The following is a 26,671-nucleotide window of genomic DNA, read 5'->3' as shown; positions in this document are numbered from 1 at the left end:
GGGTGGGGCCAATCCATTACTCCATGTCTGAATAGACACAAAGAGCAGCAGCATGGTTTGGGTGCCCCCATAGCAAGCTGCTTGCTGTGGGGGCACCCAGCAGGAGGAAGGGGCAAGGAGTGCCTGCGAGGGACCGGAGAAGAGGAGGATTCAGGCTGCTCTGTGCAAAACCACTGCACAGAGCAGGTAAGTATAACATGTTTTTTATTTAAAAAAAACAAAAACAAACAAGACTTTAATATCACTTTAATGCATCCTTCTAGCTAGGCTGTTAGGTAAATTTATTTTTTGACTTGCTCTGTAATTAGAGGAGCAGAAATTGTTTAGTCTAGTCTATTCTGAGCTTCACAGACTGGGAGTTTGATTACTTCCCTCTGCCTCTAGAAGATTCTAGAGCTTAGGGAGGAAGAATTAATCTACAGTGTCATCTTCGGAGGTAGCGCTTCACAGGTTTTTGAGGAGAGCATTACATGACAGAGCTAACATTTCTCTCATGACAGGTTTCCTTAAAGCAACATGTGGGAATCTACTGTATATTGTAAGATAAATCAATCAGTACATGAGGAAGGCAGCACAAGAACCACACTGGGATGCAATGGATAAAGGAGTCAGGTAAACATCCAGTATAGAATGGGTTAACAGTTTACTGGTATTGATAACCGGAAAACAAAGTATATAAAATGCTTACATCCCCCTGGGCTGGAGTAGACAAGGGCACCTGGCAGCAAGCAACACGAGTGAGAGGAGGTCAGTCTCCCAGGACCGCTGATCAGTGTGCGCACAAAGCCGGAAACCAGCCGGCTCAAGGATGAAAGGACTCCACTGTAGTTCCAGGGTGGTGACATCAGCCGTACAGGCGCCACTTGTGGGAAAACACCAGGAACCAGGGTGGGACACAAGCTATATAGTTGCCATGACTACATGTTTCGCGCCATGCACTTTATCATCATGTACTTTTGTCCTTATCAGCACCCTTCCCATGCTCATTGGCTAGCAGCAGAACAACCGCTGGGGAGCCTCACAGGCTTTCTTCTAGCCCTCCACTCTACAGGCACCCCAGGAGCGCCTGGTTTGTGAGTATAAATCAATCAGTACCTGTTGAAACACCACGTGGAATCGGGTTGATTTCCAGATTCACCATTTTCTGATGTAGCTGCTTAATGTTAAATGGCTCCACAGTAAACGGAAGTGTTCCCGTCAGCATTGCATAAATGCTCACTCCTCTGAAACATATTGAGCAGAAATATACTATAACTTCATTTTTTTTAATTTCAGCTATTAAATTGTAATACAATATATTTTTAATTATTATGGTGTATTAAGCATGCCACCAGATGTTCTATTATTTCTTCTTTCTTAACCTGAATACTGATCACTTCCACTTGCACATTAGTTCTCCTTCTATGGTACTCATCAAACAGCACAGTGTAAAACGAAAAGAAAAGATTGGAGGTATCAAGTGTTTAAGCATTTTATAAATTAAAGGCAACCTGTAGTGGTTTATGGTTAAGCTTCTCTTTTCAAGGCTACACATTTGTAAACTTATATTTTATGTATTTATGTAATTATTATTATTTTAAAACACTAGTAGTATGAAATCCATATTTTCCAATAAATACAGGATGAAAAAGTGCCTTATTGTGTACAGCACATGTTGAATTGTCTTATAAGTGAGCAAAGCACTAGCTGTATGTCTGTGTGTGTATATATATATATATATATATATATATATATATATGCTGCATCTTTCCCTATTGATCCAGCATCTGTGAAAGACTGCTGATCGCTACCAGCACTAACTGGTGCATCTGGCTGTGGAGGGGGAGAGAGCAGCTGGCTCAGGCTCTCAGCGGCGAGGTACTGTAATTGCATTCTGTTGGGCTTAAAATATTTAATGCGGATACCAGACCACAAGTCTGATGTTTTGGGCTGATGGTCTGGAGGTCATAGTTTTTCTTTTGAATTTACCAGTGTAAATAGAACTAAGCTTCAAAAACATTTCCTGCACATTTACTAACTCTACATATGTGATTGCTGGCAAATGTTATCAGTGAATGTGCACAGCTAATACAGCAGCAGCTATAGTAGCAGCTACTTACCTTTCTGGTTCCGGCTGTGTCACTTGTCCACCTGTTACTTTTAATTGTTAGTGCAGTTCCTGCTATGTCTCACCTGTCTGATCATGGCACTATGTGCTCTACCTGTCATTCATGGCCTCAGCTACTATTCCTAGTATGCGCCACTTGTCACACTTGGCCGCTGGTACTGTTCCCATTATGCTTTACCTGTCACTCCTGCCTACAGGTATTGCCAATACTCTGCTCATCTAAGCTCTTGCAGCTGGGCATAGCTACTCCTGGTATGCTCCATTTGGCAAAGTCTGCTCCATGCCCTTGCAGCTAGGCACAGCTTTCCTGGTATGCTCCATTTGTCAAACTATGCTCCTCTGAGCCTTTGCAGCCAAACATATCTGAGCATCTCTCTTCCTCTAGCTCCTCCTTTTCCTCTCTAATCATTTGACCAATTCTGCTGTTGGTTCAAGCACATATTCCTAGTCCAAATCATTGCGAGGGGGTCCCTGGTAAACATCACTTGTCCCTTAGACTCCACACTTCTGAAAACCCAATAGTAGTCAAGGTAGGGTCTATTGCTCTCCATTTTGATTGGCTAGTGACAGGTTGCATGGGCCTTTCATCATGAATTTGATTTATGTGCCTCAACCTAAGAAGGACCACAAATCCCTGGTAATTACATTCCTGCAGATCCTGCCCAGCCCCCTTGACCAATTACAGCACAATTTTCACATTGCATCCCTGCCTTTGGCTCCTCTAACTCCTGTGCCTAGCTCACCAACTGGGTTTGTCTCTTACACTCTTCACATGCCACATCTACCCCACTATTCTTATTAGAATCTTGGCTGGAGACAAATAGAATACTGCTTTCATTATCAGAGACAATCGCTATAACCATCTGCTGATGTCCTTGGGGGCTGTACAAAATCTTTAGAGATCTACTCTACTGTGTGTGGCGATATACTTGGACCATCTTTTGGTGTTCTCTTCTGATCTCTTATATCATTGTTGTTATGTCAGGACTGTTATTTAGTGGCTTCAGGCCAATAAATCTTTGGCCTGAAGCCACTTAACTTGGATTGGCCTCTGCCCATCAGCCTTAAGGTTACTTGAAGATTTATTTCTTTTTTCCAAATACTATTGTCAGTTTCTACCTTGGTAGCCCTCATTATGGTCCTTTTTCAGAAGGGAGCTAATGCCAAAGACTGGCCTGAAAACACTAATAACACTGATTAAAACCTAAAGAAAGCTTTCCTTTCTGATCCCTCCTTATCTAGACCTGACCCTCAAAAACTTTTTCTTTTTGAAGTCTAATTATCCTGACGGAGTCCCTGGTGAATACCACTATCACTTAAGGGAAGGTCCAAACCAGATTGAATCATAGAAAGAAATGTCATGCGTGTGTGGGACTTTAAAGGCACCACATACAATGCACAACGATATACATAAAAACATTTTTTACATCAATATGGTTCCATCAATTAAACATAAAAGATAAGATGTAGGCTGAACATGGAAGATAGTCATACTCTCCTGAACATAGGTACAAAACTATTGATCATATTATTGTGTGGATTACATCAGTTTTGCTGACATGTTTGGAACCTGACTAACAGGAATAAACATACATAAAATAGAGCTGGCTATATTAAGTACAGTATAATAATTTATAGAAAAACAAATTGATGATTTAAGGATTTAAAAGAAACACTTATAAACTCAGTGAGAGATATGTAGCCAATCGCCGACAGCAGATAGTTTAAAAGCAACAACTAAATTAGTGCAATCCCCTGATGGTTGAGTCCCAATAAAAAAAGGGACAGAAGAGTATGCAGGGAACCCTGGAGCAGCAGATAATCTGGAAAATTATTACAATGTAACAGACTAAAGACACCTTTTCTGAATAAAATAATAAATACATGAAAAATAAAATAAAATCACCAACAAAAAAAAGACTAACCTTAAACACCCCAGCAAGGAAGTATGTACCAAGGCATGGTTGGCCACAACCATCCAACCAGGGAAGAAGCATAGACAGCCAAGCCTCAAGAAAGTCCCCTTATATGTAATCATCTTTTGTTTTAATGATGAAACAATAATGGCCAAAGCCAGCAGAACATTAGCATGCATAAAGAAAGGGATGCATTCCAGAGATAAGACTATAATCCTTCCACTTTATAAAACTCTGGTCCGACCGCATCTGGAGTATTCCATCCAGTTCTGGTCGCCAGTCCTCAGGAGGGATGTGTTGGAGCTGGGGAGAGTCCAGAGAAGGGCAACTAAACTAATTAGGGGATTGGAGGACCTTGACTATGAAGAGCGTCTACAATCGCTCGATTTATTCTCCCTGGAGAAGAGACGTCTGAGGGGGGACATGATAGCAATTTATAAATATCTTAATGGGGATCCCAGCTTAGAAAAAAAGCTGTTCATTCGAAGGGATTGTATGAGGACTCGAGGGCATACAATGCGATTAGAGGAGAAGCGTTTTAACCTCAGGCAACGCGGGGGGTTCTTTACTGTCAGGGCAACAAGATTGTGGAATTCTCTACCACAAGAGGTGGTTTCTGCGGGTAGTATGGTGGCTTTCAAAAGACTCTTAGACTTACATCTCAAGGATCAGAACATTCAGGGGTATGTGAGATGATTACAGCCACACACACCTACACAGGTTGAACTAGATGGACTATTGTCTTTATTCAACCTCACCTACTATGTAACTATGTAACTATGTTATTTTTTTATGTATATGGTTGTGTGTTGTATCTGGTGCCATTAGGAGTCCCACACATCCATTATATTTCTATGTACAATTTTGGGAAATTGGCACAAAGGGTAGTCCCAAATCACACTCATGCTAACTGTATCTTGGTGCAGACTTCTGTGAAATCAGTGAGCCAGTCATACAAGCAGAACATCACATTTCTGGAGGTATTCTTTACACATACAGTGTACAGAACGTCTTCAGGTTGTCAGATTGCATTGAATTTTACAAAAAATACAGAGGCTGCAGATTGAAAAGGAAAGGTACATTTTAATAACGTTATATTACAAAGTTGCTTGGGTAGCAATTGTATATGCTATATTGTTTTGCTATATTTTTTTTCCACAAATGTGAAGGTATCCTTTAAGTGTGTGTTTCATCATTAAAAGGTGCATTTCAGGGTCACCAGATTAGAGAGGAGCTCCAGGCTCCACCCAAAAAATAAATTATATTGTAGCTGCTGACTTTTAATATGAGGACTCTTACAGTACCTGTCCAGGGATCCAGCAATGTCCTCACCCAAACAAATTCTTCAGTTGGCTTTGGGTGCAGGTGCAGGCATAGCAAGTTATGGAAACAAGAAGTAAAGCCTTGCGGCTTCACAGTCAGTTTCCTACTGTGCATGTGCGAGTCACTCTGCGTCTTGTGAATGGTCCTATAGTCTTCAGGGGCCTGTGATAGGTCCCATAAGACTGTGGCAGAAGAAGGGGAGCCGAACCAGGTACCTGCTCTCTCCAAAAAAGTGCCAAATGTAGCAGTCGAGGGCGCAAACAAGTGGAGCTTCCTCTTTTGGGTGAAGCTCCGCTTTAACAAACTAGGCTGGACTGGTGAAGTACAGCAATGCCTGGATAAAACTGAGTTACTTAACAGATAGGCTATTCTCCTTTTATGTATCTCAAGGATTAATTTTAATTGTGGCAGGGGTGTACCTTTAATATTTCTAAGAACCTACAATTACATATTGTACATGTGAAAGTTTCAATATAACTGCAATTTTACACAGAGAAATGCGAGCTAAAGAAATACCAGCTTTGTAATGTTCTTTTAATGTGTCCACCTAAATATAATATCACTTTACCAATTTTTTTTTTTTTTTTAGAAATAACAGCAAAGTATCAAGAATGTATACTTACATGGACCAGACATCCACCTTTGGGCCATATTTTTTATTGGATAATAATTCAGGAGCCGCATATGCTGGACTTCCACATTGAGTGTTAAGTAGGTCTTGTGACAGGCCTTCACACTTTATGGTATTACTTAAACCCAAATCTGAATTAAGTAAAGAGTAAGTAATAATAAGTAAAATACTTCTTGGGATTAAATCATACACACGACAAAGAAAATGACTAATTACAGCTATCTTAAACTTTTCATTACAGTTAGTTTAATCTAATTGTACCAACCAAAGTACATTTTATTTCGATTTTTTGTTATAGATTTAGCCTCTTTTACATTAACACTGCAAAAGTTATACTAAAATTGAATGCTGTTTAAAAAATTATTACAGTTAAGTTGCCAAAATTTGATATATCTGTATATCTTATTTATGGAATGCATACCATATCGAACAAAAAGAATAGGAATTTCGAGGATTTGGTGGGTTTGTTTATGGATGTGACACAGGACTAAATAAATACTCAAGCCATATTATTGAAATGCCTCTTTTACCACTTTGGTAAATGTAGGTTTAAAGATAAATGGCTATTTTTGTTAAATACAGTACTGCAATGAAAGCTGTTTATTATGAGTCACAATGCATGACCAATAAGGACAAGGTTTGGGAAGACCTTGAATTAGACTCAAAAACAGTTCATTGTATCCTCAGGGCATTTGGTTATGGTGATTGGCACTGGATCTACATTGCTGGCTGACTTGATTGATATTGGATACACATTGGGGGCTTTTTAAATAAAAGCACCCTTAATCTTTAACACTGGAGGTGAGGTCTGGATATCTGGGGGCCTCATTATTTTAAAGAGGACATCCAGATTACAACAATCCCCCCCCCCCCCCACAACCATGGGCCAGAGAGGTAGGGATACGACCCTTGTCCACATCAACATGGGAACATAGTGCTTTGCCTGGGATGGTGGCTTCACCATCCCCATGTCAAAGTATTCTACTAGTGTTGAGGGCATGTGATATGATTCAGGTACCTCCCTCAAAATCCATACCAGGCCTTTATCCAAGCATGCAGCCTGGGTGGTCTGGAAAAGGGTTGACACAAGCATGAATTGCCCCCTTCTGAACTATATTTAAAATATATACAAAATGGACTGAGGACAGTAAATGTGTTTAACACAGACATGTGCTTAATCAATGATGATCAATCCTACGACTGCTAATAGAGAAGAGAGAGGCCAGTTTTGCTCATGTGCAATGGCATCCATTGAGGATAAATTCTTCAATTACACCTGGGTGTTAGTGAAAATGTTGGTTCATCTGCTCAGCCTCATCAAATCTCTAAAATGATATCATTAAACAGATACTGTCACCTTGCACATGTACTGTAGGTAACAGTGACACTATATCATCTAATGGCACATGTGACATTGTCTCATTGACTATTAAGCCCGCTTTTACCTTTTTCATAGTAGTGGCAAGTTGCAATGTTTACTCTTTAGCCAATTGGAGTAACAGAACATGTTTTTCAGAAACAGTATTCTTCTCTCTGAAAGGCTTACATTGGAGTAAGTTAATTTTCCTATTACTTTCTGAAAGTGAAGTTTGTATGTGGCATTTCAGCACCCAAAACATGTTTTTATCCTAACCCCACCATATTCTAAATAAACACACAGGTTAATAGTACATATTATGCCTTAACTTTTTATTTTACCACTTTTGTTCATAGGATTTTTTTCAAGAAACATTATTTAAATTTTAAATGTAATTTAAATTTCAACAAAGCCTCGCAACAGATATATCATGTCTTCACTTTTTTATTTTTAGACGTTATTATATCTATATATATTTTTTTCCTAGGAATATTTGTTTAATTCCAATAAAGGCCCAAAACTGTGGGCAATACAATAACTTAACAAAAATAACATCAGCAACCACAAGTGGTAGTAAGTGGAGTGCAACTGTAGTGGACTGTAATGTTCTGCCTGTAGTTGGAGACTTGATCCTTGAGAAGAAGAGAAAATGGTGCAGGTGGAGGAAAGGGAGGAATGTTTTTTGGTAGTAGCATATAGACTGTGGGCAAGTGAATTTGTGAGGAAAATGGTAGTTGGAAAGGCATATGGGTGCTGGCACACAGGGGCCTATTGTGGAGGGTAAGGAAGTGAGGTCAGATAGGGACCAGATTGCTGAGCAGAGGTATTGGATATAGGAATATGGGCAACTGGATTAAAATGGTGGCAGGTAAACAATGAGGTTGGTTGGTAACTTAAAGGTTTGTGCAGGTATAATGAGCAAAGTAATGCTGGCAGATGATGAACAAGGAGCAAAGTAGGCAATATAGCGCATCATAAAAGACCGCAACTCCACTTGATACTCCTTTAGAACTATGTTAATGAGGCCTAACAAACTCTGTACAACTCATCTGATGTATTTGTCTCTATCTTTTCAGAAATGTTGTACATTATCCCCAGCCACTCAATATTTTCAGAGCCTGGTCTCCCAAACACTGTCCATCATGGTCCCTTGGCCAATACAGGGACGGGGCTTCAACAACTGCAGCCTCTTCCTCTGCCTTGGGAATATTTAATGTGATGGTGGTTTTGTGCAGAGGCGTTGGTTGGTTGGTGTTCTTCATCAGGAAAATTTTTGATAACTTCTGCTTGTTGGGATGGTTCCCAGCTGCTTACTGCGCTGCAAGTACAACATATGCCTTTTCATACAGCCACATTTTGTTATCCTATATTAAGCGACACAGATGATGACAGATGCTAGCTTTCTTCCACGTTTCCAGTGTCAGTATCAGGATTTCTAGCTCACTGATGTGAACATACTCATTGTATGTTGATGCTGCAGATCCACTTTTTCACCTTTTAAGTAGGGCCTAAAGTTGATTGTAATGCTTCACCACCTGGTGTCAACTACAAAACATACAAAAAAATATTATAATTTTTCTTTTATTTTTAGGTACCTATCAACTGGTCATTCCTTTGCTTGTTTGCATTTTAACATTATGGTGGGGAAATTGACAGCAAGCTGCATTGTGTGTGACAACTGCAAAGCCATATGGGAGGTTCTAAAGCATATGGTCGTGAGGAAACCAGCAAGGGAAGAGTGGTCAAAGATTGTCCATCTTTTCTGGGAGAGCTGTCATATCCCCAGGTTTGTGGGAGCTATTGATGGGAAACACATATTATCCATCAAGCCAGTAGCTAGTGACAGCAAGCACCTTAATAAAAAAAAAAAAATGTTTTACTACTGGTGGCTGATGCCAATATTTGCTTCAGTGATATCTACATTGGGTCCTATAGGAACATCTCAGACTCCAGTATTTTTGTACACACTTTATTTGGACAGCTGCTGCATGACAATGTATATGACTTGCCAGGAAAATTCCTGGTTCTGCTCTACTGAGTGTCTTTGTGGGAGATTCAAATGGTTATCAAATTTAGAGAAGTGAGTTTTAAATATTAATAGGGTAAGAAGAGTTGTGGAGTGTGCTTTTGGCATCCTTGCCATTAGGTAAAGTAGAGTCTGTTGCACACATCTATAAACCTGAACTTGCTAAATGCAATCACTGCAATTAAAGCAGTATGCACCTTGCACAACTTTGTTAGGCTGATTGTAATGTGTATGATAATCCTAATATGTATCAAAAATTTTTTATTCAAACATGTCAACCCAATAGAACAAATGAAGAATAGGTAAAATAAAATATGCAATTTGCTTATGGTTATTCCCAGCTGTCCCTTATTCAAATCACCTAAGCCCTTTAGGCTCACAGATTTATTGGTCTAGCCATAACCTTTCCCATGGTTGACATTTCTGAGCATGTATGCTATTTAAATGTTGAACAACGGCTGTTGGGAGATTTTCAGAGTGAACGTACCCCGTAACAACATTACCAGGCAGAAATGTCCTTTTACAGGCATACATTTTAAAGAAATAATTACCATATAAGAAAGAAACATGTAACAAAGAAATTAATAAGAATACCTTTTTTTTTTTCATAGAGGCTGGGTAACTGTCCCAATTGGTGAAAAGCTCACTGCAAATTTCCTCCCAGGTCCTCTTGAACTGATCATGGTCCTTATAGTTGGAATTACTGGAGTTATACATCACGACGTCCCCTGGCCTTCCTTATTCACTGCTCCACATCCAGCATGCTGTGGCCTTCTTCTTCCAAAGTTTTGACGCTTGGATTAAATTAGAGGTTGCTAGGTAAAGGGGGCTTGTTGCCATGTGTTATAAATGCATGCTGGTGCAACTAAAAATGCACCTGTTCTTTTTTTCTGAATGTAGAGCAGAGCAGTGCACAGGTGTGAGCAGGCTCCATAAAGAACAATATATGAGGGCCTTAACCACTTGACCTCTGGAAGATTTATCCTCCTTCATGACCAGGCCATTTTGTGCGATATGGCACTATGTTTATGTTATTTTAACTGACAAATGCGCGGTCGCGCAACGCTGTACCCAAATAAAATTTATGTCCTTTTTCTTTCCTTTCTTTTGGTGGTATTTAATCACCTTTGTGGTTTTTATTTTTTGTGCTATAAACAAAATAAGACTGACAATTTTGAAAAATAAAACAATATTTTTTAATTTGCGCCATAAAACACATCCAATAAAAATTTTTTAAAAATCGAATTTCTTCATCAATTTAGACCAATATGTATTCTGCTACATATTTTTGGTAAGAAAATTAAAGCGGAGTTCCACCCTGGATTTTTTTTTTTTAATACCCCCGGGACAGTCAGGGCTAGTACATTCCACAATGGCTAGCCTCTGATCTGTCCCGGGTTGCACTTACCTGTTAGGACAAATACTTACCTTGAAAACGTCTTGTCCAGCGTTGCCATCTCAGATGTGGGCAGCTTGAAGCCAGCGAGATCCCCTTCGGCGTCTTCTTCCGCCTTCTTGGGTCCCACGATGCTCTGCGCCGGCCCCGACGTCACTTCCGGTTCACGCGCGTCATCCCTCTACAGCTTCTGGGCATGCCCAGAAGCTGTTTAGAAGGGGATGACGCGCGCGACCCGGAACTGACGTCGGGGCCGGTGCAGGCGCAATGATTCCTGGGAGCTATGACGTTCAGATCCCAGGAATCATTGCAGAGCCAGGAAGTGACGACGGGCCGCGGCCGAGGAAGGAGGAAGAAGGAAGTAAGGTAAGTATTTTTTCTTCGCTACGAGGTAAGTAAAAAAAAAAAAAAAATATGCGATTATCCATTTCTTTTTCAGGTGACCCGGAGCGAGAAGATGGAGGTAAGTATAAAATTAGGGTGGAACTCCACTTTAAATCCCAATAAGCATATATTGATTGGTTTACACAAAAGTTATATGTCTAGAAAACTATGGGAAATGTTTTTTATTTATTTATTTTTTCACTAGTAATGGCGACGATCAGCGACTTAGAGCGGCTACTGCGATATTGCGGCGGACAAATTTGACACTAACTGACACTTTTCGGGGACCAGTGACACTAATATGGTGATCAGTACTAAAAAAATATGCACTGTCACTGTACTAATAACACTGGCTGGATAAGGGTTAACATCAGGGGCCATCAAAGGATAACTGCGTGCCTAGCTGGAGTTTTTTGCTACTGTGGGGGAGGTCCTTGTACTAGGGGAAGGCATGGATCGGTGCCCCTGCTTTGCAGATACACAGGATCTATGCCTTCTGTACTAACAGAACGGCGATTTGCCTTGTTTACCAAACAAACGGTGGGTGTTGGCAGACATCGAGTCCATTGTATCATTTCCCACTGTGTATAATCACAGTGAAGGGGGCTGCAGTTGGGTGCCCCAGACCTGGTAGTGCAGGATGATCACGTACTAGGTACGTGATCCTGCACAGCAGAGCTGCCTTGCCACCATATATGTAAGTTATACGGTCGGCAAGTGGTTTTGTTCAATAAGGTATTGGTGATCTTTCATTAATGAGTTAAAAAGGTTCCTTGAATATCACAATCTGTACACAGTGGAATAAATATTACATAAAGTGAATTGCCGGTGGTCAGTTCTTCTTGCCTATTGTAATTGAATGCAATATTGGCAACACAAAATAGTGTTTAACTGTTCAACTATCCTTTTGCATCTGAAGATGGTGCCATCCTAGCCTTTATTTAGATCTGCAGCTGTGATAGTGCTGCACATGTGTTCAGTTATGACACCACCAATTTGAAGGCTTAAAGTGGTGTTCCAGTCTCCCCTCTCTACCTCCAGAAATTAAAATTCAGCAGCTACAGTACATACTGTAGCTGCTGACTTTTAATATTAGGACACTTACCTGTCCTGAAGTCCAGCAATGTCGGCACCACAGCCAATGTTTCTATCGGCTTTCGGGTGCTGCCGCCACCGTTGCCGGTGAGGGAACCCGGCAGTGAAGCCTTGCGGCTTCACGGGTGGGTCCCTAATGCGCATGTGCAAAGCAAAAAAAAAGAAAGAGGAGGGGGCCAAACTTCCGAGGGACAGCGCTCCGGCTTCATCTCCCAGGAGTGGGGAAGGGTACCTGTCAAATGTGGCACCGGAAGCAAATGAGTGGAAGTTCCACTTTTGGGTGGAACTGCGCTTTAAGTTTAGAGCTGATATAAGCACACTGGCAACTTTGACAGTTATCACCAGACGCAGGCCTTGAATGTAGAATGCACTGCACATGCACTATTTGGCAGAATGTATATAAAGACAATGCAAAAAACAAAATTGGTATGTTTGATTAAGGATTTAATAACATTTTGGGAATATTTCTAACTTTAACTTTCTTTTAGGAAGCAATTCAATTAGTGGTTTTAGTACTGCTTTCAATTGTTCTGTGCTCATAGTTACCTACCAACAATTTTAATGTTTCCATTTTCATCCAATAGAAAGTTTTCAATTTTTAGGTCCCTAAATGATAAAACAATAATCATCATTAGTATTTAAAATGTATTTGTGCATGGAAAACAGCAAAAAAGACATGTTCTTTTCACCTTGCCACATTATAACATGTTTTAATTAATATAGCAAATCATAGTTGGAAGTGGAACTTACATGTGCCAAAATCAGTGTTCAATATAGATTTAATCCCAAATTAAGTTAAGAACTGTGATACATTTGAGCAGGTCTATTCACTAAATTCTTATAGATAGCATATTTCTTACAACCAGTATGTGTTGCTTTTGCATATCACAGTCATCTAATATTAAAGCGGTAAGTAACCCAAAAGCAAACATTTATTATACTGTAACTCATCAGTCCTTGGATGTGACGGCTGGATTTGTTTTCTTTTTTAGGCTTTTTTTTTAAATTGTTACCTGGTGATCTGGCCAGTAAGTCTGCTACTTTTCAACAAAACTTGCTGTTCTACAGATAAAACAGCTAGAGTGTTAAGACAAATCATTTACCACTGACTGGTATTCTTACGATGATCAGCAATGATGGTATTTATTTATGTAAGATCTTTATCCCAAAAATAAATTAAAAACTGTCTCTGTAACTGCTTAAAAGTGTTAGCTGGAGTTTAGCTTCAATTTGTTCGTGCTTCCAAATCTAATAGTCTAACACTCCCCCCCCCCCCCCCCCCGATTAACAATGCTGCTGATCAAAGGTGTTCACTGGGCTCATTCATTCACAGTGGGGGCACTCTAATGCATGAAGTGTGTTGCTGGGCAGATCACCAGGGGAAAACTAAGGATTACTAAACTACCGTATATTACCTTGGTTTTTTTTTTTGTTTAATACTTCTTTTGGAGATGCAATGACCCTTTGCTCTGGGATGCCAGTTAAAATGGCCATACACGGTTCGAATTTCATATGATTTCTGATGAACTGGCTACAAATTGAGCTGTGGGTGGCTCTGTGTACACCCTTCCACTTCCAAGTCGATCTTTTAATCAAATTTTGTCGAAGGAGCCAGTTGGAAATTGTTTGGCTGAACAGTGAGGGAGAGATGTAGAGTGACAATGAAGAACATACTGTGTATGAGCTGGGATTTGAACAATTTGTTAATCAGACCATCTCTTCTAGGATTAGCTTAATTATATGTTATGATAGGGCATTACGTTATGTGGCATACCACAAATTGACTCATTTTATAAGGTCAAAATTTTATAAGCATCTCAATTCTCAGATATTTATTGATTGGTGCACTTTAGCAAAGCAGTGTGAAGTAAGTGAGAAAGGGTGAGGGTATATATATATATATATATACACAGACAAAAAAAAATAGCCATAATTTTACTCTTTGGATTGTTTTCTAGTTATAAATGCTTCAGGCTTGTTTCTATGCTATTGCTAGTGATAACCTAAAGCTTCAATCATAGTACAGAGAACCAAAACAACTAGCTTCACAAGTCTTTTTACCTATGAACTATTCCATGGCGATGTAAGTGCTCCACTGCTGACATGATCTGCCTTGCATTTTTTCTTACTTCTTTTTCTTCTAGCTTCTTTTTATCACATATTCTATCCATCAAGTCTCCTCCTTCACACAGTTCCATTACCATATAATAAGAGTTTTCTGTCTCTAGGGTTTCATAAAGCTGCACAATGTTTGGGTGTTTGACCATCTGGTGTATCCGTGGCTCCCTCTTCATGTTCTTTAACACATACGAGTCTTGTTTGGCCTTCTTTTTGTCAATCACTTTTATAGCCACCTTAAAATAAAACTGACTGTTTAAAATGTACAGACATTGAATAAACATACTATCTCATAGTTCCTATTTGGTCTTTTATTTGTTTATTAAAGACTAATATATAATGAATACCTATATGTTTGTAAATGGCCATCTGGTTTGATGAGCTACGATTATTATGGCCCTGATTTGAACCAGTGATACTCCTGTCCTCATTTGCATAATACACTAGAGTCCAAAGACTTCCATGAGTATATATACTAAAGTTGCCATAGAGTTGGTCAAAAGACATCTGCTAACTCTGTGATGGTGTGCCAACATCTGCAACAATGCCTATCTTAGAATTTACTTTGTCTATAGATAAAATATTTTGACTTTTATTTAAATGGCAAACTCAGATAGCTTTTAAAATAAAACTTTGCTCTGTATCCTGAACCCTAGCCTGCTTGTTTATCCTCCATTGGATTTTGATTCACGTTTGGGGCTTTGGTGGTGCTTATCTCTAAATTCTTCACTGGCAAAAAATTTTATTGCCATCTTCAGTTTTGAACTTTCCTTAGTTTCAGAGAATGAAAACCTAATCCCATCCTTTACATTCTGACCAAGATTAATTGACCTCAAATATAGCACATCTATAATTACAGAGGCAGAACATTTCAACACAATGCCAATGACAAATGAATGCAAACTGTCACTGACCAGTTCAGCATAATGAAACCCTTACATACGTGTTTGTTAACTCAGTCTTCAACAGTGTATTTAAAGGTAAAGTTATCTAATCCCCCAGTCTTAAAATTTTGCCTTGAGATTAGGTTCTAAACTTTATTTTTACCATGTACTGTTGATTCTTTTGATTGAGAACAAATTAAGCAAACATATTTCCAAAAGTGTAATATTGTTAAGTACTGTAGTCATTTTAAGGTATTACTGTCTAGCTTTTGGGAAGGAAAATTTTAACCTGATGTTCACATTTGAACTTTCCATACAAAAAACGTAGCCTCTTCATTACTAGCACCAAAATACCATGTTTTAGATGATGCAACTTATGGTACTTGACGTTAAATATAAAGCATGTATTGTACTAAACTTTTTATTTAAAATACATTATCCAAGTATGTTTTGCAAAGAATTTTATGCCAAAATGAGTTAAGACTGAAAATAGCAGATTAGTTTGTGCTTCTACCACCATTTGTTTTGGCTCATAGTTCCCAGTAAAGTTCTTACATCACATTAACACCTGAACACCAGCTACAATTCTTTGGCACTAAATGAAATGAGTAAGATATCAAGATAAAATGTGTAGCATTTTTTAAAATAGTTAGAATGTGGGACTTTATTTATTGAAAATGTTATTTTATTGTTTTTATGCAGAAACAAAAAATACAAATAAAGGGTTGCAAACCTATAAACCAGACAAACAAACCAACTGTGACATTTTCCCAGTGTTAGCAGTTCATGGTTACATCACATGCCCAACCAAACCTGGAGATTGTACAAACTGGGGTTGATTTACTAAAACTGGAGAGTGCAAAATCTGGTGCATCTCTGCATAGAAATCAATCAGCTTCCAGGTCTTTTTTCGTCAAAGCTTAATTGAAAAAGCTGAAGTTAGAAGCTGACTGGATACCATCCACAGCTGCAACAGATTTTGCACTCTTTAGTTTTAGTAAATGAACCCCGCAGCATACCCTTTCTCAGCCTATATCAAATGTATAAATCCATAGGTGTTTTAATCCTTATGGGTTGATCGATGTCCTTTCTGGATGGTTAATGTGTCAATATTGGCTCTTACAGACCTATAAACAGCTAATATTGACCAGAGGCAGTATGTTCTGAGTTCAGCCCACTCACCCAGACTCTATTTAATTTAAATGGCTTACCCAAGTTGATTAGTGCCTTCCAAGCCTTCCATGGTGTGGAAGCTTCTTCCATTTGGAAAAGATTATTTTCCGAACATAAAAAATAACAAGTTCAAGAAAGTTCCAGCAGCCACTATCACACTATCTGGAGTTTTTCTTCCTTTTTATTTTCATTTGGAGCGGCCTTTATAAAGAACGCTGGGGAGAGAGACCACGGCACAGGAGAGGCTTAAAGGGAACTTACCATTAAGCGCTTTTGGTCTCAATATTATAAGATATGTGAGACCCACTTCATCTGGTAAGTTACCCAATTTATAAATTACTGCACGGGAAGAAGGCTTTGAAGCACCTGCACTTTACTAGTCACCGTATTAGAAATGTATTAAGGAGCATGCTGCACATTAATTCAAGGAGAATCTATTTGCTAAAAAGTTTTTCCTCATGAAATGTTTTGTTGGACTTTCTTTTTGAATTTTTAAACACATATATTGCACAAAAAGTTTTTTTGATTTATGCATGGACTTGAAGTATTGACCTATTGATTTGCATATTTATCTGCACATTGGCACAATTTTTTTTATATATATAAATTTATACTCACTTATTTAATTTACTAGCAAGCGCTGTAGATAGCCCTTACACTAGGACTATTTTCTACCAAATCTCTATATATTTTTATACTACTGCTGCTGCTATTTCTTATATATATATATATATATATATATATATATATATATATATATATATATATATATATATTTATATTATATATATATTTATTGATTTTATTGACCTTTGATTTGCATATTTATCTGCACATTGGAACTTTTTATATATAAATTTATATTCACTTATTTAATTTTCTAGAAAGCGCTGTAGATAGCCCTTACACTAGGACTATTTTGTACCAAGCCACTGAAGGGACTAGGTTTTCCTCCAGACAGATATTTAGTGTGCTCAATAACATCAATTGAGTAAGAAACCAATTTTAAAAAATATCTATAAATATTATTAAAGACAATATGATAAAATCAACACATAAAGATACAATATCTAAAAGGTGTATTGCAGCACATCCTACAATGCGATGGATCGACACATTTCACCCATAGTTTGGGCTTCCTCAGGATCCAGATGTGTAGCAAACTTTCTCAAAGAGTATAAATACACCCTAAATAAAAACACCAAAATATAATTCATCAGCCAAGTCACAAAACCTATAATGGTATACTCAAAGATAAAAAATGCATATACACAGGAAGAGGGAGCTCAGAGACCCCTGCAGAAAAAATGTACCCAAACAGGAATAAATGCAGATTTTATACTCATTTGCTGCTAGCAGGAACGCTGGTCAGTGCTGCTCTCCTGTGTAGTGACATTAATATTTTCCTTTCATTGGACGTGTAGCTTAAGCCATAGGTGATATTTGGTATTTATATGTTTTTTGAAACCTGTGGCATTTGCACTCAATGCTCATTTGCATTTATTCCTGTTTGGGTACCTTTTTCATGCAGGGGCCTGTGAGCTCCCTCTTCCTGTGTATACACATTCTATATCTTTGAGTATACCATTATAGGTTTTGTGACTTGGCCGATTAATTTTATTTTGGTGTTTTTATTTAGGGTGTATTTATACTTTTTGAGAAAGTTTGCTACACACCTGGATCCTGACGAAGCCCAAACTATGGGTGAAACGCGTCGATCCATTGCATTGTAGGATGTGCTGCAATACACCTTTTAGATATTGTATCTTTATGTGTTGGTTTTATCATAGTGTCTTTAATAAAATGTTTATATATTTTTTATAATTGGCTTCTTACTCAATTGATGTTTTTGAGCACATTAAAATCCCCACTGTCCTCGCCCACAGGGTATTCTCTGTGAGACTAGGTTTACTGTTTGCATTTAATTTACAGGGGATTGTGCTGGTACTCTTTTTGATAGAAAGTTGCTCTCCACTCAATTTCCAGACAGATATTTAGGGCTCAGATAGCTGAAATTGCGGGAAGCATTGAGACAAGGTTCAAGATCTCCTTCCAGAAAGGCAGTCCCAGAAGACATGCTTGAAATCTGCCTTGCCTTGGAAGCACCTTCAACACGCCGATGGCTGGGAGTCTAGACTCTAGCAGGTTTGGCTGGCATTACGTAGATTTGATGTAAGAATTTATTTTGACTATATTTTGATCTATTCCAGAGACCAGAGTTATAAATATCTACCTCTACACCACCACTACCTAGGCCTGGGAAGGTCTTGACCCAGGCAGACCTTCTCAGGTATAGTATCATATTTACATTTTAGAACAATAGTTTATATACACTAGATAATGGTTTGATAAAAGAAATGCTCCCTAAAAGTAGTTTACTTTGGTAAACTGAAGGATTACCCAGCAAGTAAACTGAAGAATTTACCATCAAGCCCCAAATTGGGGGTGCTATGCATGCGCGAACTGCAAATATCTGAAAAAAAAATGTCAAAAGTTCTTAAGGTTGTCAAATGGCATCAATTTTTCATTGCTTGTGTGTGATACCCTGCAGAATTATGACACCCTGGGTAGTCCACATCACTGGCTCAGGTTTGGTAGGAAGTGGGTTTAATTTTACAGGTTTAATACAACAGTTAGAGAGGTCAAAGTATTCTCCTAGGCATCCAACATAAAAAGAAGCTACACTGATTACATCATTTTAAGTTAATACTGTCAAATTTGTTGGTCTATTTGTATGAACTTAGTCAGCACAACTGCATGTTTGACCCATTGTTAAATATTTAAACTGCTTTGTTACATGAGAACATTGGCCTTTAGTGTAGTAGTGCATCTTTACACCTTCCTGAACTTGGCTTCCTTCATCAATGAGCATGACCTCCTCTAAGATTGTACCAGTGCCCTTACTAAGCTGTCTAGTCACTTAATTGCTCAGCACCCCTTTTTCTAATTTTCTTTTAAAGAGTGTATATGGAATAAATTAAAATTTGTTTTAGCTTTACTTTTTTCTGAAATTAGTATGCTTGTTTTTTTGCCTTCCTCTTAAATTTGCTGTTTTTGTTGAGTCAAACTCAAAATGGATAGTTTAACATTTAAAAATGAATTCCAATTTTTTTAACCACCAAAATCAAATCCCACTCATTCTACTCTTGAGTGGATTGGGCAAGCATAATGCATTTCCCAGGGCTGATTCTGGATACTTGTTATTAAGTTAAAATTCCATGCTGTACGCTAGTATATTACTTTCAGCCTTGCTGCTGAACTTTAGACTAGTGTTTTATATGTGAGATTATACAGTAACATTGTGTTTCCATTTTCTTACTAATATAACAAAAGAATAGTATATAGCCTAGCATATAACGTAGCATTTTGCTGTTCCTTAGCCTGTCCTGTTGCATTCCAGCATCTGAGGAAAAACAACTTTACAAAACCAATGTCCTTTATTTTGTTACAGACTGATTCCAAATATAGCAGACAGAAAAAAGAACACAAAACAATGGTTGAAGTTATAAAATTTGTTCCCCCTCACCAAAACTGTTGAAAAATGTTTTGCCATGTTTCTTTACAAGCAAACAGATATCAAATATAAGATGCACATATAAAATAGCCAGAGGGATAGATAAATAAATATAGTATATACAGTATATTGCATATTAATAGCATAGGGCGTCTATAATGATTCCAAACTGTTATCAGCATAAAATGTTCCTCGGAGGCTTCAAGTGGATCATGCATCACTTCTATTTTCTGACTATTGCATATCATGATTATAGCCCTGAACTTTGCTGGCCACCAACACTTTTTGTTATTTTGTTACTCCCAAATATTAACAAATAGTTTATTGTATTTCCAGAAAAATAGAACAAATTAACTCAGTATGATTATCTCCAATATCTCCAGTCTAACAGCAAATTATCATATAAAATATAAAAGGTGCAGTACCTTTTGTCCTGTAGGTATGTGCATTCCTTCCATTACTTTTGCAAAGGATCCTTTATTGATCATTTTCCCAACCAGATAATTACCCACACGTTTGGTGTGAGGAAAGTTCTTTACACTATCTTCAGACATCCTGGAAAAACAGGTAAGTACCTTTATTTCTCTGTTTTGTTTCCCACATTCTGTCAATATCTTGTCTAAGTTGTCTCCATCCAAAACAGTGTTGATGGCAGCAGGCATCCTTGAACTCGAGCTGACTAGACAACTAGGTCAGTAGGTAGTGTATATGTAAAAGTAGAATACGACTCTGAGAGTAGTAATTCCTCGTAGTCTATCAGACCTTTATCTAGAAACAGAAACATCTCCTCAATGATCCCTGCTTTCAGTCATGTAGATCTGCTCAAGCACATCCAAGCTGTAGATTATTAGACAAACCTGATACATGCAGTCAGACATTGCAATGAAGCTGCCTGTGACAGTGACATCTAACACCAGCATTAACATGGAATAAACTTTGCATTTTCACATGGCACAAGTGGGAGGCCAAATGTTAAGTGTACTAGTAGGTGACACCTACTAACCAATCACCTACTTTCAGATATACCCCAAAGTTTACAAACATTCAAATGCTACAGCAAAATGTAGTAACCATTGGTGGAATGGAGTACAATAATTCTTGAACCACATACTAATATTTTTTAGTAAGTTGATCTAGGGAATATCTGATTGCCTTTTGGGGGGTTAATGAGGGACCCCCCCCCCCCCCGGAGCAAATTGGATTGAGCTTTATTGATTTTTTTGCCTTCCTCTGGATCAACTGTGGGTATAGGATTGTGTGTGTAAGGATGTTTCTATTTGTGTGTGTTTTGGATTTTTTTTTCTGTGAAAATGACTAGAGCATCATTGGGGTTGATTTACTAAAGGCAAAGAGACTATGCACTTTGCAAGTACAGTTGCTCCAGAGCTTAGTAAATAAGTTTATACATTTCTGAAATTATAAAGAGAGACACCCTTTAGCACACAGAAAGTAACAAAGGACAAGTCCAAATAAACCTCAAAGATCTAATATGCAGAAAATGATTGGCTTAACAACACAAGTGCCTTTTTCTTAACTCTACTTTTCCTTAATATTGACTTTTCAAAGTATCAAATGCATCCACCTGGAGGCTGGATACAAAGTTTAGTGCAGAAAAACACGTTTGGCAATAAATTAATGGGATTTTTGACTTACTGTAAAATCCATTTCTCTGATGTTCATTGACGGACACAACTCCTGATTCTTTTTAACTATTGGGTTATACTGCCCCCTACAGTAGTAGGACACTTGAAAGGAAAAAGCTTGACTCCCAGGGGGTATACACCCACTCTCAGCTATAGGCACTCAGTTTTGTTACAAGCAGTGTCAGAAGAAAGCCAACTCCACAGAGGGGTGGGTGCTGTGTCCATCAATGAACATCAGAGAAATGGATTTTATGGTAAGTCAAAAATCCCATTTTCTCTTTCATTCATTGACGGGCACAGCTCCTGATTCTTCTTAACCATTGGGATGTCCCAAAGCAGTGTCAAACATGAGGGGTGGGAAAAACATCAGAAAAAAAAATTCCCAAGGTTTACCATAGCTGATCAGGTAACACAGAGCTCTACCATAAACAAATGGAGCTCACCTGAAAAACAATACGCCTTCAAAGAGGTCCAGGTCCTATAAAAAGCAGCCACAAAACCTTGTAGCCAGAAGAAACATCAGCAGATGCCAACACATCCATTTTATAAAAACTCTGTAAAAGTGTGCACTGACGACCAGGTGGCCGCCTTGCAAACCTGCGTCACCGACGCATGATGACGGAAAGCCCAGGGGGCACTAGGTGCCCTAATAGAGTGCACCTTGACAGGGAAAGGAGGTACCTGACCTTTGATGGAACAGGCCTAAACCACCGTCTGTCTGATCCATCTGGAAATGGTCGCAGAGGAAGCAGACAACCCTTTGTGAGGTCCGCCTGTGAGCACAATAGAGAGTCTGACTTCCTAAAAGACTCAGTAGCTGCTAGGTACACCCTAATTGCCCGGACCACATCCAAAGCATGCAAGGAAATTTCCTTTGGATGTTTAGGCCTGGGACACAGGGAGGGCAATACAATGTCTTCAGTCAAATGAATGTCCGAGACCACCTTAGGAAGGAATGACAGACAGGGGTGAAGCACCACCTTATCCTTGTGAATCACCATAAGGTGAACGACAGGATAACACTGCCAGTTCCCACACCCTATGCGCAGGAAAAGCTCACAAATATTTTCAAAGGAAGCCTTCTATAGAGCTAGCATTGAAGGAACCAAATATCGGGCACCCTGAAGAAAGGTACGCACCAGGGAGTGTGTGGTCAAAGGTCGTTGTAAAAAACCGCCAAAGCTGATACCTGGCCCTTGATGGTACTCAAGACCAATTGTTGTTCAACCCCCTCCCCCTGTTGAAGTAAGGTTAAGATCGGATCCACCGAGAAGGAGCGAGGATGAACCCCAAGAGACTTACACAACGCAATGTACATCTTCCACGTGCAACAGTAAATCTTCCTAGAAGTAGATTTCCTAGCTTTTAACAGCATAGGAATCACTGACTCAGGCAAACCTCTAACCTTTAGCACCTCTAACCTTCAGCACCTGGCATTCAACAGCCAAGTCGTCAAAGCCAGCGACTGTAGCCAGAGTCAGACCCAGATAGTCCAGTTTTTGAGGACAGAACCAAAGCAGACTTCTTAAGGTTTAGAATCCAACCAAACTCCCTCAGAGTTTGCAGAGTAATCTGCAGATGTCCATTAGAGCAGTCGGAGACTCCACTCACAGAAGAAGATCACCCAGGTACCCCAGTATTGCTATCCCCGCTGACTCAAACATTGCCAGCACCGAGGCCAACACTTTTATGAAGACCCGAGGAGCAGAGGCGAGACCAAAGGTGAACGCTACAAACTGATACTGCTCCTCCCCCACGGCAAAACAGACAAAGCGCTGGTGACCGTCACATATTAGAATGTGCAGGTAGCAGTCCTTGATGTCGATAGAAGCGAGAAAAAAACTTAATGCGGAAATCCTGTACCTGCACAAAGCAGCGTAGCGCCATGAGGTACAGAATTGCACGTACCTTGCCTTCCTTCCTGGGAACTGCAAAGAGGTTTGAGTAAAAACCTTTGGAAATTTTTTGAAGTAGGGACTGGAACAATCACTGCTTAAAGTAACAAGTCTTACACTGCCCCAAAGATACCCTGTAAGCGATCTGGGGACAACTGTAGGTTGGAAGGGAAGAACCATTTCGGAGTCCGCTAGAGGTGGGACCGTCCAGTGTTTAAGCAGTAATCCTCATAAAGATAGCGCAAGGCAAAAACGCTTAGGAACTACTGCGTTTTGAATCACCCCCACTGTTTTGTGACAATGTTGTCAAAGTAAGCGGAAAGAGCCTGTTGGTGCTGAATGGGACCGGCGCCTCCGACGCAGTATCAGCCGCTCTATTTTAGAATTTCATGCATTGACACAAACAGTGCATCCACCAGTGCCTTTTTATGCACGGCAAGAATTAGTTGAGGAATCATCCTTGCTAGCTGAGCACTCAGGGTGCGTGGATGCAGACCCAGCAGGGTGACTCGCATCTGCGGTATCAGACACAATTTCAGGATCTGATGTAACAATCAGGGAAAGCCGTCGACTGCGATCCCACAAAGGGGACGCCTACTGAGGGCCCAGCAATGAACCACCTACTGGACCCTGCAAAAAGGGGACAAGGGGGTCGCCCTCCCAGCCTCTCCTTAAAAGGGGGCCGCCCACCGTGAAGCCGACCTGCAGGCAGGGTACCCTAATGGTCCTGCAGTGCTAAAAAGAGGCAGGTGCCCCACACAATAATGGCAGCAAGGCTGTCTTTAAAAAATGAACCGCCCCCACAGCGCCACCCCTTCCAAGGGATGCACCAAGCTGATTGCATGGCTTAGCAGGCTGCAAACCGCAAACCACTGCTTAATTTTCATGGAGGCCCAGAAGCAAGTGCATTGATCCCAGTCCAGCAGTTGCCCAAAAGAAGAGTGGGGGCTTTAGCTAAACTCACTGGAGCCGTCCCCCAACGGAGGCGCTCAACTTGGCCTCATGGCCTAGTAGGCCACGGCCTATTAGGCTGCAAGCCGCGGCCAAAGTTTTTGTGGGCACCCAGCTCCCTGGACACAAGCCCCAGTGAAGCCAACCACCCAGGTGCAGTAGAGGGCAGGGTGGATGCCCAAACGGTAGACAGTGGCTTCAGCCACCCTCACAGGGGCCGCCCCACATAGTTTCCAACCAGTAGGCCTAAATTTTTGGCTAGATCTGGTCGCATGAGGCTAAACCATCCATGCCTCCAGCCCAACATCCGCCGCAGGGAGCCCAGGGGACATCCCTGCTCAAGTCACCAACCCCCAGTGTGGCAGGGAACCCTGCTCAACCTCTGTTGGGCACCAGGAAAAACTCAGTCAGCAGCAACTCTAACAAGCCCCCCTATAGGGCATGTGGCAATAGGCAGCTCATAACCTCACCCAGGGAGGGGGAGGAAGGGTTGGCGAAAGACCCACAGTGACCACCAAAAGTTTAAAGGGGCTGGGGGGAAAGGAGGGGAACCCTGGGGTTTCACTGTCCCAAGGAGGGGCCCAAGTCCACCCCAACGGAATTTGGGAGTTAGCCAGGACCTTGCAAGATGTTTAACTCACAGGCCAGCCCCCGTCCAGTGGGGCTATGTTGCGCCCAACCTAGAGCAGGAGCTGTGTCCGTCAATGAACGAAAGAGATTGTTGGTTTTGTATAGAGATATATACATCACATCAAAAAGAGGGACAACTGAGGCTGCATGAAGGACAGAGAGATTTGATTTCAAAGGAAGGACACTTTGGAGCTATGCCAGACACTGCTAAAGAGACCTCTGATGAAACTTTCCCGTTCACAACAGAGAAATAGAGAAGTCATCAATACTGACTATAGATCAGCATATCAATCAATTCATAGTTCATTGTAACTTTACCAGGAACAGCGTTCGGTGGAGAGCTCCATGACCTCGCATCGCTGCAGCCAAAGTGAGTATAGTTATGCTTAAATCTGGGGGAGGGGGAGTATTAGACATACTAGCAGATTTAGATACACTAACTCATTGAAGTCAAACTCCAGATAACATTTTTAAAGCAGTTACAGCACACAGGTTTTTTTTTTTCTTTATGGGATAAATGTTTTACACAAATAAATAAAAGCTGAGCATTTTAAATAATTGTTGAATGGTTTGTCTCCTCCCTGTAACTGATACATTCTCCTGGAGAGCTTGTTTTTTTAAAAACAATAGACATACTGTCTAGTTTACCAGTCAGAAATAGGAGAAAGAAAGGCTAAAAAAGAAAACGAATGCAGCCTACACATCTAAGAATTGGTAAGCTGTGATATAATAAATGCCTTTGGGTTTAATATCACTTCAACAATCATCATAGCCCTCTACTAAGAGAAAAATGTATTTAGAAAACAAATGAGTGATGGGGGGACAATCCTATTGGGGTCACATTATTTTTTCTTTTGTGGCTCTAACATTCTGCTGCTAGAGAAAAATTGCCAGTGGTAAGATCACTAAATAGGCCGCCTGTCTCCATTTTTTTAAGATGCACCTGAATATCCTATAAATTTAAAATATAATGTAAATTAACAAAAAAATAAATAAATATAGGTCCGCTTAAAACCAGTAGTATACAAAAAAGTGTCCACTAAAAGCATATATAAGTATCAGTCCCAATTTATGGTGTTATCTTCACCAACAATGACACATAATTTTCCATTACCATTTAGGTAGTTGTTCCCAGACTCCCAACGCTATCACACCTTCCACTGCATGGAAACTGTGACCAGCACCTTACTGTGGATAAGTTGTGCCCTCACCTTAAAGTGATTTTAAAGGTTCATTTTTTTATTTAAAAATAACAATGTCATACTTACCTGCTCTGTCTAATGGTTTTGCACATAATAGCCCCGATCCTCTTCTTCTCGGGTCCCCCATTGGCACTCTTGGTTCCTCCCCCTTGACCAGTGCCCCCAATAGCAAGCCGCTTGCTATGGGGGGCACAGGTGCGTGCATGCCCCAGAGGCCCTGCTCTATGCATCCAAAAGACACACAGAGCCGTGGCTTGGCCCTGCCCCTCATTGGCTCATTTGCTGTGATTGACAGCAGAGGGAGCCAATGCGTGTCTCAACCAATGGGAGGGAGTCCCAGGACTGCTGAGGATCATGCACATTGCTGGATTAAGAGGGGGCTCAGGTGAGTATTGGGTGGCTGTGAGGGGAGCAGCACACGAAAGG

General features: G+C 40.0%; 1 protein-coding gene across 1 annotated transcript in view; it reads right to left on the bottom strand.

Annotated features, from left to right (window-relative positions):
- Positions 1 to 20,657, bottom strand: part of LOC309548905 (uncharacterized protein) — a 52,550-nt gene extending 31,893 nt beyond the window's left edge. Inside the window, exons 1-5 of the mRNA XM_082248830.1 lie at positions 20,350 to 20,657; positions 14,297 to 14,589; positions 12,786 to 12,841; positions 5,970 to 6,108; positions 1,096 to 1,223 (exon numbers count right to left, since the gene is read on the bottom strand). Of these exons, the coding sequence (XP_082104956.1) occupies positions 1,096 to 1,223; positions 5,970 to 6,108; positions 12,786 to 12,841; positions 14,297 to 14,589; positions 20,350 to 20,586 (853 nt within the window). The 5' untranslated portion in view covers positions 20,587 to 20,657. The remainder of the gene's footprint in view (positions 1 to 1,095; positions 1,224 to 5,969; positions 6,109 to 12,785; positions 12,842 to 14,296; positions 14,590 to 20,349) is intronic.
- Positions 20,658 to 26,671: the final 6,014 nt, after the last annotated feature.

The sequence above is a fragment of the Pelophylax lessonae genome, assembly GCF_965119305.1.
Source record: "Pelophylax lessonae genome assembly, chromosome: 3".
In the NCBI taxonomy this organism is placed as follows: domain Eukaryota; kingdom Metazoa; phylum Chordata; class Amphibia; order Anura; family Ranidae; genus Pelophylax; species Pelophylax lessonae.
The sequence above is the reverse complement of the archived record's forward strand: the minus strand, read 5'-3'. Positions and strand labels throughout refer to the sequence as shown.